This window comes from Centroberyx gerrardi, chromosome 19, assembly GCF_048128805.1.
Source record: "Centroberyx gerrardi isolate f3 chromosome 19, fCenGer3.hap1.cur.20231027, whole genome shotgun sequence".
Taxonomy (NCBI): Eukaryota; Metazoa; Chordata; class Actinopteri; order Beryciformes; family Berycidae; genus Centroberyx; species Centroberyx gerrardi.
The window spans coordinates 6,408,516-6,423,979 of record NC_136015.1 but is presented as its reverse complement, the minus strand read 5'-3'; the positions used below and the strand labels follow the sequence as shown (position 1 = coordinate 6,423,979).

Sequence of the window (15,464 nt, the reverse complement as noted above, 5' to 3'; positions counted from 1 at the left end):
CATCTATAAGTCATTCCCAACAAATCCAAACATATCACAGCCATTGTTTACAGGTTTTATTACTGTTATTGTTTTGTTGTCAGATAAAAGCAGATAGAGAGGAGCTTAATAATCAGAAACAGCGTGCAGCTTTGGGGTTCCTGTCCAAAGCCAGACAACATAACTGTCTGAAGTGAGTATACATTAACAATACAGGGTAAACCCCACCGTCATAAATGCTACATAACACTGTCCATATCATAAACAGTCACTATAACAGCTGCTGTCAGTTTTATGACAACAAGCCTGTAACACATTCATGACACAGAATTATTTTGAGGTAAGCTAGAGTTGGCTAGTGTTGTACTGAGCAAATGAACATCTATATCTATAGTGTCATGACTGTGTCAATTCTGTTGACATAAGCTGTAGATGTCTCAACTATGTACTGTTTCTATGAGCACAGTTTACTCTGGAGCTCATCTCTACCTTGGCATAGCTTTGGCATTAGGAGGTAAGATGGTAGCACCCTGTTGGGGGCCATTTGAGAAAAAGCGGCTTGGTTCATTTTATGAACATTTAGAGAATAAGAACTCCCACGGCCTTGGGCCAGCGAGTATAGGGGACTACGTAATGCAGAGTTTAAGTCAGCTATTCATATTACAAATTTGACAGTTAACAGTTTCTAAATACTGCCAATATAATTTGAAGACAGAGGAAAGCACCCATACAAGTATATATTTTCTGGGTTGTGTACATGTCTAGGCCCAAATGCAAGGTACAGTCTGTAATGTTCCCTTCTTTCAATTATAGTGGGATCCACTTTGAAGTGCAGCTTTGCAATCATACAAACTTACATGAGCTTAAGCTTTAGCTTATTCCAATATGAGGGAAGGTGCTTCTAGCAAGTAGGCCAACGCATTACGATTTGATAATATTTGTTTTAGCGTTCTTTCAAACGTTTAAAAAAAAAAAAAAATCTAAGTAGACTTACATAACTAGTCTAGCTTCACTGGCTGAGTTCAGGGTTCAGACAGACTTTGAGATGTGGGTACAGTAGATTACAAAAATGAACAAAGACAACAGCATTCAGTTGAACGAACAAGATGGATGACAAAGAGATACTGAGATATATGATCCTGGGCTTGTTTTGCTAATACAAAAGGTATAAATAACACATCCTGTTTTGGCTGAACATAGTCAAGATGATATGACACATTCATTGGAAGAAAACAAAGCTTATGTTGAGAGAAACAAAAAACTGGTACAATTCTTCACTGTCTTTATCCACCATCTTTGGGATTACCTGAGATTCCAGTTGTCCCTCAGGGCTGTACTGATTTGATAGCAAGACTACTGGTTGATTGATCGATTGATTTAATCAATCGATTGATTGAGGTTATAGTCTCACGAACAAGGTGGCATTGACATTCAAGCAAGCAGAGGGTATCTTCACCACAAGCTAGATCCTATATATCATGATATATCCCCACACCAAGTTTCACACCAAGCTCTCTTCTCACCCAAAACACACCTGACCTGCAGGCTCTGCACATTCATTTCACCATAGTCCATCAAACAACCACTCTTTGAAAATGTTAAAAGAAGGCATGTTGCAAAGAAAAAAAAAGGAAAGGCTTAGCTTAAAGTGGGTGAGGTATCCTTTATACTCCTCTCCCTCTAAGGAATTTAGGCTTGTTAAGACTGTCTTGGAATGCACTATATATATATAGAGATAGATATTGCCATTAATATAAGCAGGATTACTGTTGATACATACAGTGGCCTCCTTACCACTAGAGGCACCACAGCGAGCTTTAGCACCCTTCTCCCTTTGTTTTCAGAGTGTCATAGGCCCCAAAGGCCACAGGGGGAGGAGGAGACACTCATATTTTTCCTATTTCATCGGTCTAGAATTCAAATATGTGATTATCCAAGCTCCTCCAGCTTTGGTCACTCCTCGTCCACAGTCTCCCTTTTCGTCACATCCTCATCTTTCGGTACCAGAACCTGAGGGGTGGGGCTAGGAAGGGGCGCCACCTCGGCGGCAGCCAATGAGGAGGGGTCTTGTTGGTCGACATTCCTCTGGGAAGATGTCTCTTCCTGTGGAAAAACATGAATATATGAGCAAACACTTTGATTTAACACCCAGTATCCACTTATATTAGGTACAGGTAGGACCCCATCTTGCCTCCACAACAACCTGGATTCTTCAAGGTCTGGAATCAACAATGTCCTGGAAATGTTCCACAGGGATCTTGGTCCACGCTGACTTGATATCTGGACTGAACTAAAGTCACTGTCATGTTCCTGGAGCCACCTTGAGACAAGGCCACATTATCCTGCTTGAAGTACCCATTTAAAAACAGGGTAGACTGTGTCCATGAAGGGATGTGCCTGGTCAGCAACAATGTTTAGGTACACCGTGGCGTTCACATGATGATCAACTGGTACTACGTGGCCTAATTTGTGCCAAGAAAACATTCCTCGTACAATTACCAGCCTGTACTGTTGACACCGAGCACGATGGATTCATAGATCTTTTTCGTTTATCACACCATTATTGGTAAACTGTAGATACTGTAGTGCCAAAATTGTGCCAAAAACGATGCTGAAACCGTCTGAACATGTATGACTGTGCCAAAGTCGCTTAGATCACACATCTTGCTCATTCTAATGTTTATTTGACGAATAAATCTTGACCCTGTCTGCATGCTTTATACTTATGCTTCTTTTAACGTGACTCACTGTCTGGTGGAGCAAGCTGTTGGCAAAAATGGGATGGTGTACTTAAAGTGGACACTGAGTGTAGTTTTGTATTTCAGCGGTTTAGTGGCTCTGCGTTGACTTACTTGCTCGGAGAATCGCTGATTCACCTGGTCGGCAAACTCTTGCGTCTCTCCCTCCTCTCCGTTTGAGTGGCAGCTTGGACTTGGCACCTCAATCCCGTGGCTTTCCAGTATGGCAGCCTCTGGTAGAGTTAGACAGGAAAGGGGAAAGTGGAGGTGAGAGACAAACAGGGACTGATGAGAAAAGTGAATGTCAGAGGTGTTCAATAGGTTGCACGCTATAACACTATAGCGTATCAAGTAGAAATACATGAATCAAAAGTATAAAAATATATGAATTACAGCATGTTTGCAGGGTATGCAAAATAACTGCAGTAGAATATTGAGACAAAGAAATAGAATAAAGAACATTTACAAAAGACCATCAACATATATGTAATATATAACAAATGAATGTGCAGTAAGTGTGCATCATATTCACATTAAACAGTCGACAGAAGGCCAATACATATGTGGAGGAAAGCGTGTCTAGACAGCCAGACGTGTGGCCAAAAGCCTCCTCCTGGGATTCTAGATGTTTACGGATCAGGTCCTCACCTATATTCGCCCTTCTCTTCATCTCCTTCCGACGGTTGGCGAACCAGTTGTACACCTTCAACGCCGTCACACGCTCAAACTCAGACAGCTTGCAGCCTGGGCGATAAAACATAAAACGACAACAAAGGCCCCTCATTTATCATGCCATCACTGAACCGCTGCAAAAATCAAGCTGAGGGGGGATGGAGAAAACAACTCGTCTTGTCTGGTTTAGAAAATATTCCAAGGTATCGGTGTGAGTGAGAAAGGTTAAGGGCAAGCTGCATTCGTTTTAAGTACAATAACAAGCGCACATTTGGCAGTGCATTCCAATCAAATCCACTTCTAGTTGGCTTGGGCTGAGGTGAGGATTTTAAAAACGGGTCGATATGTGAGAAAACTGACTTAAAGCTGCACTATGCAACTTCACATGTCGGCGGTTCCAAATGGCAGTGAGAGGTAACTGATCCTCAATACCCAAAAATCATGTAACGCAATCGCTTTATACCAAAGGGACGAGAGAGGGAAAAGATCTTTCTCATGATGGGGCGCTCGCTCACTGCTGTTTAGGAGACAGTTTGTATTTCGCTCTTAAGTTTCCCTTTGTCACTTCCTGTAGGTGGAGAAGATTTCCTGCCAGTGTCCATACCAACACCAGAATTTCATTGGAACAAATGGGGGGAATCTACAGGGTCTCAATTAGTGGGGATCAGACGCTCTTCTCTGTTGCAGCCCCACTTTGTCATTTAGGTTAAGACAGGTGTATTTTTACAAGAAAATGTCACCTACAGCAGCTTTAAACTGGTAAAACTGACTTCTCACAAAAACATGGCACACTCGCATATTTCACTTGTGCCATTTCCAATGAATGCCACAGCTTTCCTACATGTTAGAATTGACACTGGTTGTATAAAACAGCCTGCCAATGTCACATTCAAAATATGTAAAGCTCAAATACAAATTGTAAATATTTTTGTAAACAGTATAAGTATGAAAATAGTGCCAAAAAATGTACAACAATATATTAATAGTCAGTTGGAGTGGAAAAAACAAAATGCTCTAAGAGGTACAAATCTGTGAAAGACTGAACACCACCTCCCTCCTCTTTCTCCACTCTCACAGGGAGTGTCTGTCTTTCAATGAGGACCACATGTTGCTTGACTTTGCGTTTAATCTCCTCCACATCTGGGCCCTGATCCCCACGATAGCGAGGATCAACGAATGCATTCTTCCGCAACAGTTCTGTTTCATTTTCATGTTTTGACTCAAGACGCAAAACAATACCACCTTTTAGCTCTTTGGTGAGACTGCTGTCCTCTTTGGCTTCTGCCAAAATGTTGTGCCGGATGAGATCGAGCATTGGGAGAGTAGATAACACAGTTACATATTTTTCCAATGAGAGAATGTCAGTTAAGTCGCTGACTGGCTTTAGGGCTTTGTTGACTGACTCTTGGCCATCAATATCTTGCAAGGTAAGGAGGGATGAGTACAACAGTAATCACTTAAACGTGACAGATTGTGGTGCTTTGATCCAAAATGCACTCAATCAGTCATTTTTTGCTTTGAGCCCCAGTGAGTGGGACAATCCTGTTGGGTGATTATCTGAAATGTACGTATAATACCCGAGCCTTTAGGTGAAATTTAAATAAGTTTGTGTAGTAATAATGGACAGGTCAATTTGCATAGCCTAATAACAATATCCAAATACTAATGACTAATGATAGTATTGTCGGTGTGAAAAAATATGCAACCACGTGAAGCTTAAAACTTTGACTCTGACTTTCATACTAGTATGCAGAGAGGCCCAGATGCCACTAGTAGCAAGCTTATCAAAATATAGATACTGAAAAACAGATCCCGAGTTACTGTTGCATTGTCTGATTAGGTGTGCTTATTCAGCTTAACTTCAGTATGATCTGTGAAACTTAATGACCGCTTGTCCACCTGCCTAACTGAGTGTACATGTTTCACACTAGACATAAGGTTGGTCATATTAGATAAATAAACACCAAAAAAAAGAGTAATATTAAGATAGTGTATGGTATTGCCATCTTGATCAAGAGGGGCCACAGGCTTTAAGACTTTGGGGTGTAAGAAACTGATTATGTGCGCTATTATTATGAACAGTTGCCTGAGGGGATTTTGGATAGAAGTAGGCCCAGATACTGTAACAGATGTTTCATAGTACCTGGTTTCTGGATGACTGAGTTGCAGGCATTGGCAATCTCCTCTCGCTTTGCCTCATCTGGGTACTGGTTCTCCATGAAGAAACTGTAAGAGATAACATCCACAGATAAATCATCTTGCATCAAAACAAAGGCTCTACTTTTATTAAAAGATAGCGTCGGTGTATGCACAGCTAGATACATCCAACTTTTACACCTCATCAATTTTTAGAGTCCTTGTACTGAATCGAAGAAGAGTGAGGACACGACATTTATCCAATGAAAGAGCAGATGCATAAGAATGCTGTGACCATAATCTAATCAGGGCAGGCTCGCCACAGTAAAGGAGTAGATTAATGACTACATTACGCGGATTAAATTCTGTACTTTTATCACTCCATGTTTAAATCTCTTCCTAGGTCTATAAATATGAGGTTGCCCATTTTGTCTCCCTCTCCTATCCTAAGTTCCCTTATTCTCGTCTCGCTCCCTTTATATCCTTCCAAGGCTGAAAAAGAATAATTATCTCACTTTACAAAACACACAAGGATCAATTTCTTCCAGCCTTCTCATCCTCCTCACCCTCCCTCTCTGTTGCCCTATCCTGCCCACTCTGTCTCACACACACACACACACACACACCACATCATCTTAACCTCTACTGTATCGTCCTTCAGTCTAAACTAGCTCATAAGGATCAGCACTGCAGTAGAATTGCGTAATCCAGGAGCAGTGCTGGTGAGCGTTGTCTGAGTGCCTGTGTGGTCTTATTACCGTGAGTGCCCCGACTGCACCCTATACTTACAGCAACCATATAATAGAGAAATCAATTGCACACAGTGGTTAGGAGCTGTGGAAGAATGCCTACTCCTCTTTCTCAGCATCCTCTGTCAGCTGCTGAGAAGCCTGTTATTGTTTGGGACAAATATGTTACCGAGAGATAAGCAAGGACACAACACCCCTAATAAACAATGAGCATAATATACATCGCAGTTTTACACCACTCTATAAGCAATAAGTCACGACAGCAGGGCACTGAAGGACTTGTGACCATGCAAGGTTAAGTCAGTTATCTCATGTAATGCTGCATTCACGACATATGGAAATAACTGTCGGAACGACTAGATGGTTGAAAGCAACGACTTGCAAGTTTTAACATGTTCACTTGTTTGAAGCCGTCAAGATGGGATGATTGAAGTTTTCAGTAGACTTCGGTTGCTCCTGGTAGTCTTTTCACTACTTGCTACTACTAGTCTTAACACTAGGGCTGAAACGATTCCTCGAGAAACTCGAGTAACTCGATTACTAAAAATCATCGATGCAAATTCTTTGCATCGAAGCTTCGTTTGATCCATATAACTATATACACACTAAGTGTTTCGCACGGATGATTATTACTGTTGCACAACGCGCTGGAGAAAGAGAGAGAAAATAGCGAGGGGCGAAGAGAAGAGACAGGCCAGAGAAAACGACAGAAAGTGTCCAAAGTTTCGGATCCAGTGTTGCCAACTTGGCGACTTTGTCGCTAGACTTAGCGACTTTTCAGACCCCCCTGGCGACTTTATTTCTCAAAAGCGACTAGCGACAAATCTGCCGACTTTTTCTGACCATGGGAAGCAATGTTAATGTGTTGAATCCCAAAGCATTTGGCAATAAATTGGTTCGGCTGATGCCGGTTTTCTCTACTTGCTTGTCTAATCCAGAGAGGTCTGACGATCACAGCGCTTCCCACACACAGTGTAGCTCCTTCCCTCCGCTGAGAGCAGGGACTGTAGGATATGGTCCACTTGTAATTGCTACCGGCGTATGCCGAAACTGGCCCGGGTGGGCGGAGTCAGCACTTAATATTAAAACGGGATGAGATGAAGGCTAGTAAAGAATGCACGTTAATTATGGCTATATGTAATGGCTAGTTAAGAACGTAAATCAATATGGTGGCTAGTTATGATGTCCCTAAGTTAGCTAAGTTTTGCTCAAGAAAATAACCACAGAAAATAAAATGCTGCAGTCAATTTGTGAAAGCCTGAGCTTCATTCATGTTATTATTATGATAGTCACACACACATACACACACACACACACACACACACACACACACACACACACACACACACACACACACACACACACACACACACACACACACACACACACACACACACACACACCTACTCCCCTCACAGTGATGCATAAAATACCCCAGAAAGCAAAATATCAGGTGGTGTAAGTAGCAATTGGAGCCTAAAATGCACCAGTCCAATACAGCAGGTATATTCAGTTTAGTTTGATTGCAGTGAGTAGGGTCAGCAGGTGTAGGGCAACCCTTCAACATAGTAAATAAATGTACATTAGCCAGTCTTATGAACTTGTATGATATTTAGGCCTAGTAATAAATATCAATAATAATTATTATTTCACCTCGTTTTCAGTAAACCACAGTGTCGTATGGACAGCTTCGTGCGGACAGCTTTTCTCTTTTGTATATTTACTATTGCTCTTTAATAAAGCAAAAGTATTTCTTATCCGATTACTCGATTAATCGATGGAATAATCGGTAGAATACTCGATTACTAAAATAATCGATAGCTGCAGCCCTACTTAACACACATGCACTTAGTGAGTGATACATCCAAGTTCATGTTCTGCAACAAACCAAACATTGCAATGTCAACCGCAAACGAAAAACCCAGCAAGTAGTTGTGTTCTGTCATGGCAATTTTAGAGTTGTGATCATAAAATGACTTATGTGATGAAAACTTCTAAATCATTTGCTATACTTGATTACAGGCATTTCATTGTTGATGATGTCAAAATTCAGGAAGTCAGAGAAATCATTTACCAGCTGAAAGCTGATTCGAAACTGAATTTTCAAGTAGGAAGCTCCTATCCACTATCTTTCCCATATGATGCAAAGGCAGCATGATTGTCTCTTTCACCATTAAATCCTGAGTAGGATTGCCTCACCTCTCCATGATTGATTGGCACTCCTTCCTCCAGGTGAACCTGCTTCCTCTGCGCAGCCTCAGAGGCCCGCCCACCATCCCACCCCTGTCGCCAGCCATGATCCCCGTCCTCCAGTCGGGCTCCTCCTTCACCAAAGAACGCATCGACAAGGTGGCACCTGATGAAGAGGGCGAAAGTGAGAATTTATCTGTCCAAAATTATTGTGAACAAAGAGGACAATGATGAAGTGTGGACTGCGACTATGGCAATGACATGAGGACCTATCTCAATAGTATGGAGCGGCATCCTTTTCATCATTAGGGGTAAAATTCTACAGTTTCTCTGCTGACGAGGGAAATGCCATTTGAGACTATTGAGATTCGTCCCTAGATGATAAAAAGAGAGGCTACAGAGCGACCGGCATGCAGGCCAGCTGATAGGCAGGTATCTCCTGAGGCAAGCTGCTGAGGCCAGAGCGAGGCGTGGTTACCTGGCTGGGCCTGGGCGGCTGCGGCGGCAGCAGTGTACCACGGCAGCAAGTGCATCAGCAGCTCTCTCTGCCTGCCCCAGGCCGGGTTGGGGTTGAGGTTGGTGTTGGGGTTGGGGAGGATGTTGGTGAGGCTGGCGCTTGCCCCTGCTACCGTCCCGTCTCTGTCTCTGTCCCCTCCCCTGGCCCTGGGCATGGGACTCAGGCTGTGCTGGCTTTCACTCCACCTCAGCCCTTCAGTCAGGACAAAACCAATGGTCAGGCAGGCCACAGCCATAGATTAGATTATAGACAAGAGTTTTGGCAAATGTGATTGGAGAGTTAAAATTTCAATGGCTCCATGTTTGTGTCATTAAAAACTGCTACATCTGTGACTCTGGGTTAAATTAGCATACTCCTGTAGACCTGCCTGTCAGTTTGTATTCATGATCAATTCAAAACCAAATGTCCATTTGCTTATAACGCATTCTAGTATATGCCAGATAATTTGACTGCTAACACTAGTGTAAATGTAAGAAAGGGCAAAGTGTTATCTTTTCTTAAGGTTTACAATGGGCAGGTCCAAATTAGTTTATTAGTTTAGTTTATTGTAAGTGAAGTGCCCACCTCAGATTGGAAACATTGCAGAGAAAAGTTGTTATTGTTAGTATCATTGTTAATAGCCTGTTTGTTAGCCATGTAGGAATGAAAACCAGCACCGGAGTACCTCCAGGATCAGGGCTGAGAACTACAGAGTAGCTATGGCAAAGCTTGGGTGGGTGGGGAATTTAAAACAAAAACAAAAAAATTTAAAAAAAAGGGAAGGATTTAGATGAGGAGAAAGCAGGGACAGCAGATGGTCCATCAGTGGCTTTGTTCATTTCATAGACTTGATAATAAAAAACAATATTTATACAAGATAAGATTTGCTGTGAATGCATGTTGTCTGACCCAAACCAACAGTTATGATGGACAACTTTGGCCCGATTTATAATCTGTGGGTTTGTCATTTTTGCAAACACTTGGTAAAGTGTAGCTGTTTACATCATTGCACATTTATGCAGAAAATTCGAAGTAGCCACATCCCAGTATGCTAGGACACGGAGAGGTCAGCAACAACCCAAGCTGTTACTCTAGCCTGTACAGACAAACCGCATTCACCCACTAAAGTTTCATTTCCAACCAGAAGCCTTAACATTATTGATTAGCATCTCCAGTGACAGGACTACCTTTATCATTTGTCTTTCCTCTAAAATTATAGATTTGTCTCTTGTCCTTCCTTGACCTCACAGCCCTCAAGGACCAGGATGGAATGAGCACGAGTGAGGTGGGTGGGTTTACCATGCAAAACACAGACAGGACGAGGGGAAAGAGGAGGACAGGTGGAAGGGAAGGTTAGCAAGCAGTGGTTCACGCTCACATAAGACAAAAATATCATCCTTTTTCTCATAGCCTTCCATCCTACACCGTTCAATCGATGATCCATTATCATTAACCAAACATTCAGCCTCCTGGCCCTGGTCTGCACTCAATCTCAGACCTAGTCTGTCTGTATCCAACTTCCAATCTCCCTGCACTGATCCCTAAACCCACTCCTCTGCTCTGTAATAGTCCAACCCTACACTGCATCTGAAACGCAGCCCCTCTATTCCCAGTCTAACTGCCTCAATCCTCGACCTCTGCCCTGCGCCTCACCTGGGTTATTTCTCTCCAGCAGGTACCAGCGGTAGAAAGCTCTGCGTTTGGAGTCGCTCATCTCCAGGCCTTGCTGCAGCAACCACTGGGAGATGTAACTCTGACTGATGCCTGCGGGGCGGGATGAGAGGAGGCGCAAAGGGGGGCAAAGGGAGATTGTGGAGGCAAGACATGTTATTCTAACACATTAATTACATCATTTTATTTAGCTGTGCACCGATAGTATCTGTAGTATTGCGATCGGCAATGAGCCAGCTCCCAAGTACTTGTACTAAACTAATGAAGCAGTCCTGTTATTGATACCTTAATGACATGCACTTTGGTGCAATATAAAGACTTCTCCAGGGGGAGAGAAAAAAATGTCTCCTGATTTGTACAAATGCTGAAATGTTGACATTTGTGAAGTCAATAGGCATAGCAGCTATTGTTTAGAAGAGGAGCCTTGGCTATGCAGCGTAAATGTCATTCTGTTTTATTAGACCTAACCTACCGCACTGTTTTTATCTGTTAACCTTTTCTGAACAAGGTGTTTTTGAGAGTCCATTAATAAGCTGTGTTTGACAAGTGTAGGAAAAAAATGATGTTGTGCAGGCTATTTTGTATTTTATTCTTATAAGTAATAATTATTTATGTTTTAATTGATTGAGGATTGTTGTAAAATGCAAACAGTGCATAATTTGAGCAAATAAATAAACACAATTGATATTTTTTTTTACATGACTGTTTCATAATAAGCCAATACTAGGCAGCAAGAATGACTGCAAACTGAGTAGTACTTGGATCAGTAGATGTATGGGCCGATCTAATTGATAAAGTACTTTGCACTTACATCAGTTTGGAAAAACTGGTATTAGAGCACCTAATTGTATTACCTAGTTACAAGTCACTAGTATCCTTGTACCTTTTAAGTAGGCTGTAATGATTTAGTAAAAACACTATTACAGGGAAAGCAGAGTACCTGTGACTTGGCCCACTATTGCCTGAGAGATCCTGCGATTGTTGAGGAACGTTTTGATCTCTTCTTTCACAAGGTTGCTGTCCCTCCTGTAACAACAACAAGAAGCCAGCATGGCATTAGGACCATTACACGGTGGTTAAAACAACAGCCATCGCACTGCCTAACCTTATTCACTGATGCCTCTCTTTATTCAGCCATCCCTATACACCTGACCTGAATTATCTCAACTAAATATTCTGGAGAATAAGCCTGCACCTCTGGGGACATTCGCTGTCATTATCTGATGTTATAATAGTCTCCTTTTGTCTCCACCAATCTTTTGGTCTTGGCTTCAAGTTGTCCTCATATAGCCTTAATTCATCTCTCACTCTGACAACACTAAACTCCACCATCCTCTCCCTCCTTCTCACCTCATGTACTCCTCCACCTTCTCCTCCAGGTCCCACTCCTCCTCTCCCATCATGTCATAGCTGAACGACCTCTGAACCCCCACGGCGGGAGGGTAGAGGGGCGGGGGCGAGGCCTCGTAGCTGTTGCTGGGGGACAGCGCGGCGCCGTCCAGGCCGGAGGTCTGCGTGGTGGCAGAGGCCAGGGAGAGCGAGGAAGAGGAGGACGAGGACGAGGACGGGGCCGGAGCGGCTGTGGTCGGGGTGTTGTTGGACGGGGCGGGGTGGGAGTCACAGTACGGTGGGCGGTGGTCTGGGTCGAGCCTCTCCAGGGACTCCAAGGCGTGGATGATCTGGGGTTTGGTCATGCCCGATAGACGCAGGCGCTGCAGGAGGTCGATCTGTTCGATGGTGTAGCGCGGCTCGACCTCACAGCACTCCATTCTGGCATCTAGACACGTAAACTGGGGGTCTAAGTTCCGTCAAGTTAAATTTGACACTTAAAGACCTTGAAAATGCCACTTGAATGATATAAGACTAATTTTGCAAAATGAACATGAAAATGAAAACAACTATAGACCTATCAGAATATACTGTAGGTCTGCGAGACTGGGCTGATTTCTCTTGCAACATTCGTCACACATCTCAGAGTAAATTTAAGACTTAAAATGCTATATTTATCTGTATTCAACACCTTTTAAGGCATTGAGTTTAGATAATATGATGAAAGACTTTTTCAGGACCTGCAGACACCCTGATAAGAAGGAAAATTATTAATAGATGAAAAAGGCTATGAAATGCTGGATTCAAACACTAGATTTCTTTCATCTGGGTATATTTATCATGAATGGAGTACTTTGAATACAAAGGTGACTGACTTACTTTAATTATTTACATAAAAAACTGTAACCAATGCATCTAAAAGAATCCTTTATAAAACTGAACTAAGGGGGGGGGGGGGGGGGGGGGGGGATCAGACTGCATTCTCCTCTGAGGAACCCTTGGGTCATTCAAAACTTTGGCACAGTTTCAACTACTTGGCACAGACACTTGGGGCTAACCTTGCTCCATTTGTCCAGGTTGGAAATAAAGTGAGATCACCCTGGCACATATAACCTAACATCGGGTCCAGTCAGCCTAGTCCTGATACGTTCCGTTTTTTGTATTGAGGGACATCACACCAAACTCTATTAAAACATCTGTCAATTTACCGTGGCCTTGCGTACTGGCAAAGGTAGACACCTGGTAGAACATGACATAATACTTTTTACGCATCGTAGCCACTCTTCAATTCGGCATACATATGATCCGCCAAGCAGCTCCTAATTCAGTGAAGTTTCAACTTTTAGAACTGCTTCGCCGGTTCAGACTATCTTCTTCCAGCAAAATACGCCGTGGCGGGCTACAGCGAGCAGAGTGAACAAACTCTAAAAGTTGCAATTTTATTGAAAGAAAATGGTTTGTTGGATTGAATGTATGCCGAATTTATCAGAACACCTCAACGATTCATGAATGCCTTAAGTCAAGTTCTACCACGTATGCACCTTTGCCGATAAGCAAGGAACATTTAAATTGCCAGATTTATAAATGGCATTGGTGTAAATTTTCTCGCCATGCAAGACAAACCGGGACATATCGGGGTTAAGTCAGACGATTTTACCACACTAGCACGTATTCTAGGCTCTAGCAGTGGAAAAACACGGTGATTCTGTACTTAACAGCAAGCTGGAGTTTGTTAAAAAAGTGAAATATGTGTGCCATCGTTACCTGCTGGAGGGGGTGACACTGAGAGGCGCCCCGTGGGGAGTGGTTCAGTGCGTGGGGTCGCAACCGGGACACACCACTGTCGCATGGCTCGCTGGAGCTCAGCTCGGCTGGACCTCTACTGAGGCAGACAGGGGACTTGCTGCAGTGTATTGCGGTTAAGCTGGCTTGCTTAGCATGCTGGCAAACCTACAACAACAGGAGATAGCTCGCTAGCTAGCTATGTTGGCTAAGCTAACACTTAACTCTTTGCTTAGTTCGCTGGAGCACCAGCCTTCCACCGATAGGCAGCTAGCTTGACATTTAGTACGTCAAGCCAGAAAGAGGCAGAAACAGACAGGAAATACAGCGATTTTACCTTCAAAATAAAAGCGTATTCGTGGCAACCTTGGCTGTTGATAATAGGGTTAGACCCATAGACTGTAGGTTAGACCATGGGTTGGACTATATCGTTGAAAATCTATAGCATTTTTTTGCTTTGAAGCTGCTGATAACCAATGGTTTGAGCTGGTAACCAGTATCTATAAATCTGACCATTTTCATGCCAAAACATTAAAAAAGGATTCAGTGTTTACCCCAGAAAGCTGCTCAAATAGCGTTTAATGGGATGTCTCCACTTAAAACCAATAAAAATGACACTGATTTGGGTGGGTTAAAGGTCTGACCCACCGCACCTGTTCAGTGGTAGGAAACTGAGGTATGCCGGGCATCAAAATGTAGAATTGATTTAAAAACTTGGTTCAACAATTATATGAATACAGAAAATTTGCAACGAAATTCAGATTTTATTGCGGGTTTCGCAGGCTGTTTGTAAGTAGCTGTTGTCAGGACGGTCCCTATGATATCGACGATGGCCGACATCTAATTTTTAATACAAGGCCAATATTGGCTAGACATATCAAACCAAGAGATCACCTAACGCTTAATATAAGCTGTGAAAAAATGATTTTACCACAAACGCCTCCTATAACACATTTAACTTATAACTTATAAACTTTCTATTGCCGTGCTCAATAACTGTCCATCCACGTTCGTTAATAAGGGTTTTACTTTGAAGGTTGTGACCGGAAGCCTTTTTATACTGGCTAACTTGACTCTAGTCAAGCTGTCTGGCTACCTTGGGCTAGTTAGCTCAAGGCGCTAACACTGATAATTCGCTAACATGACATTGACAATATTTCAGACAGGCTGATATAGCCACTAGTTTAGCGATGAGACACTGCTGCGAGCTAAGATTAGCTCGAGGGAGCAGAAAACACTCAGTTGCTAACGAGCTAGCTCGCTAGTTAGCTAACTAGCTAGCCAGACTGTCCCAAAGCGGCGCACCTCTCTCTCTTACCTCCGGTCGATGTAGAGAGGCAGGCAGCAGCCGGCTGGACGGAGAGAGGAGATGGAAAAAACTGTTGAAAAAGTGCTGGTCCACCCAACCCTGCAGAACAAACTAACTCCTCGGTCCGGAGCTGACGGTTAACAACTAACGTTAGGACAGGATGAACCGTGCAGGGTCACATTGTCTAGTCCAGCGATGCAGTGGAGAAATAGCCTATGTAAATGTGGGAGTCTGTCTGAATTTATGACCCCTCACCCGACAACACTGTCAAGCTAACCAGGATAAGAATTGATTTCCGGTTAATAAATTAAAAATAAAACCCGCATTGACGAACGTGCTGCAAACACTAACTGCAACCAAGTTTAGCAATATAAAGTACCAGAGTGAAAATATAAAAATAAAAAAAACACACT

At 42.8% G+C, this 15,464-nt stretch overlaps 1 protein-coding gene across 5 annotated transcripts; it reads right to left on the bottom strand.

The window, feature by feature from the left end:
- Positions 1 to 41: 41 nt before the first annotated feature.
- On the bottom strand, positions 42 to 15,277 carry LOC139922752 (homeobox-containing protein 1). Of its 5 annotated transcripts, XM_078290238.1 has the most exons (11): positions 15,061 to 15,277; positions 13,725 to 13,910; positions 11,982 to 12,429; positions 11,572 to 11,657; positions 10,614 to 10,724; positions 8,943 to 9,173; positions 8,474 to 8,630; positions 5,533 to 5,615; positions 3,366 to 3,461; positions 2,832 to 2,950; positions 42 to 2,082 (listed from the first exon to the last, which is right to left on the bottom strand). In XM_078290238.1, exons 2-11 carry the CDS (start codon positions 13,807 to 13,809, stop codon positions 1,933 to 1,935), a joined length of 1,566 nt encoding a protein of 521 aa, XP_078146364.1. In that variant the 5' UTR covers positions 13,810 to 13,910; positions 15,061 to 15,277; the 3' UTR covers positions 42 to 1,932. The 5 variants fall into 5 exon arrangements, with proteins under 5 accessions (XP_078146364.1, XP_078146366.1, XP_078146365.1 ...); XM_078290240.1 differs by lacking the exon at positions 13,725 to 13,910; XM_078290239.1 differs by lacking the exon at positions 13,725 to 13,910 and having other exon boundaries at positions 11,982 to 12,408.
- Positions 15,278 to 15,464: the final 187 nt, after the last annotated feature.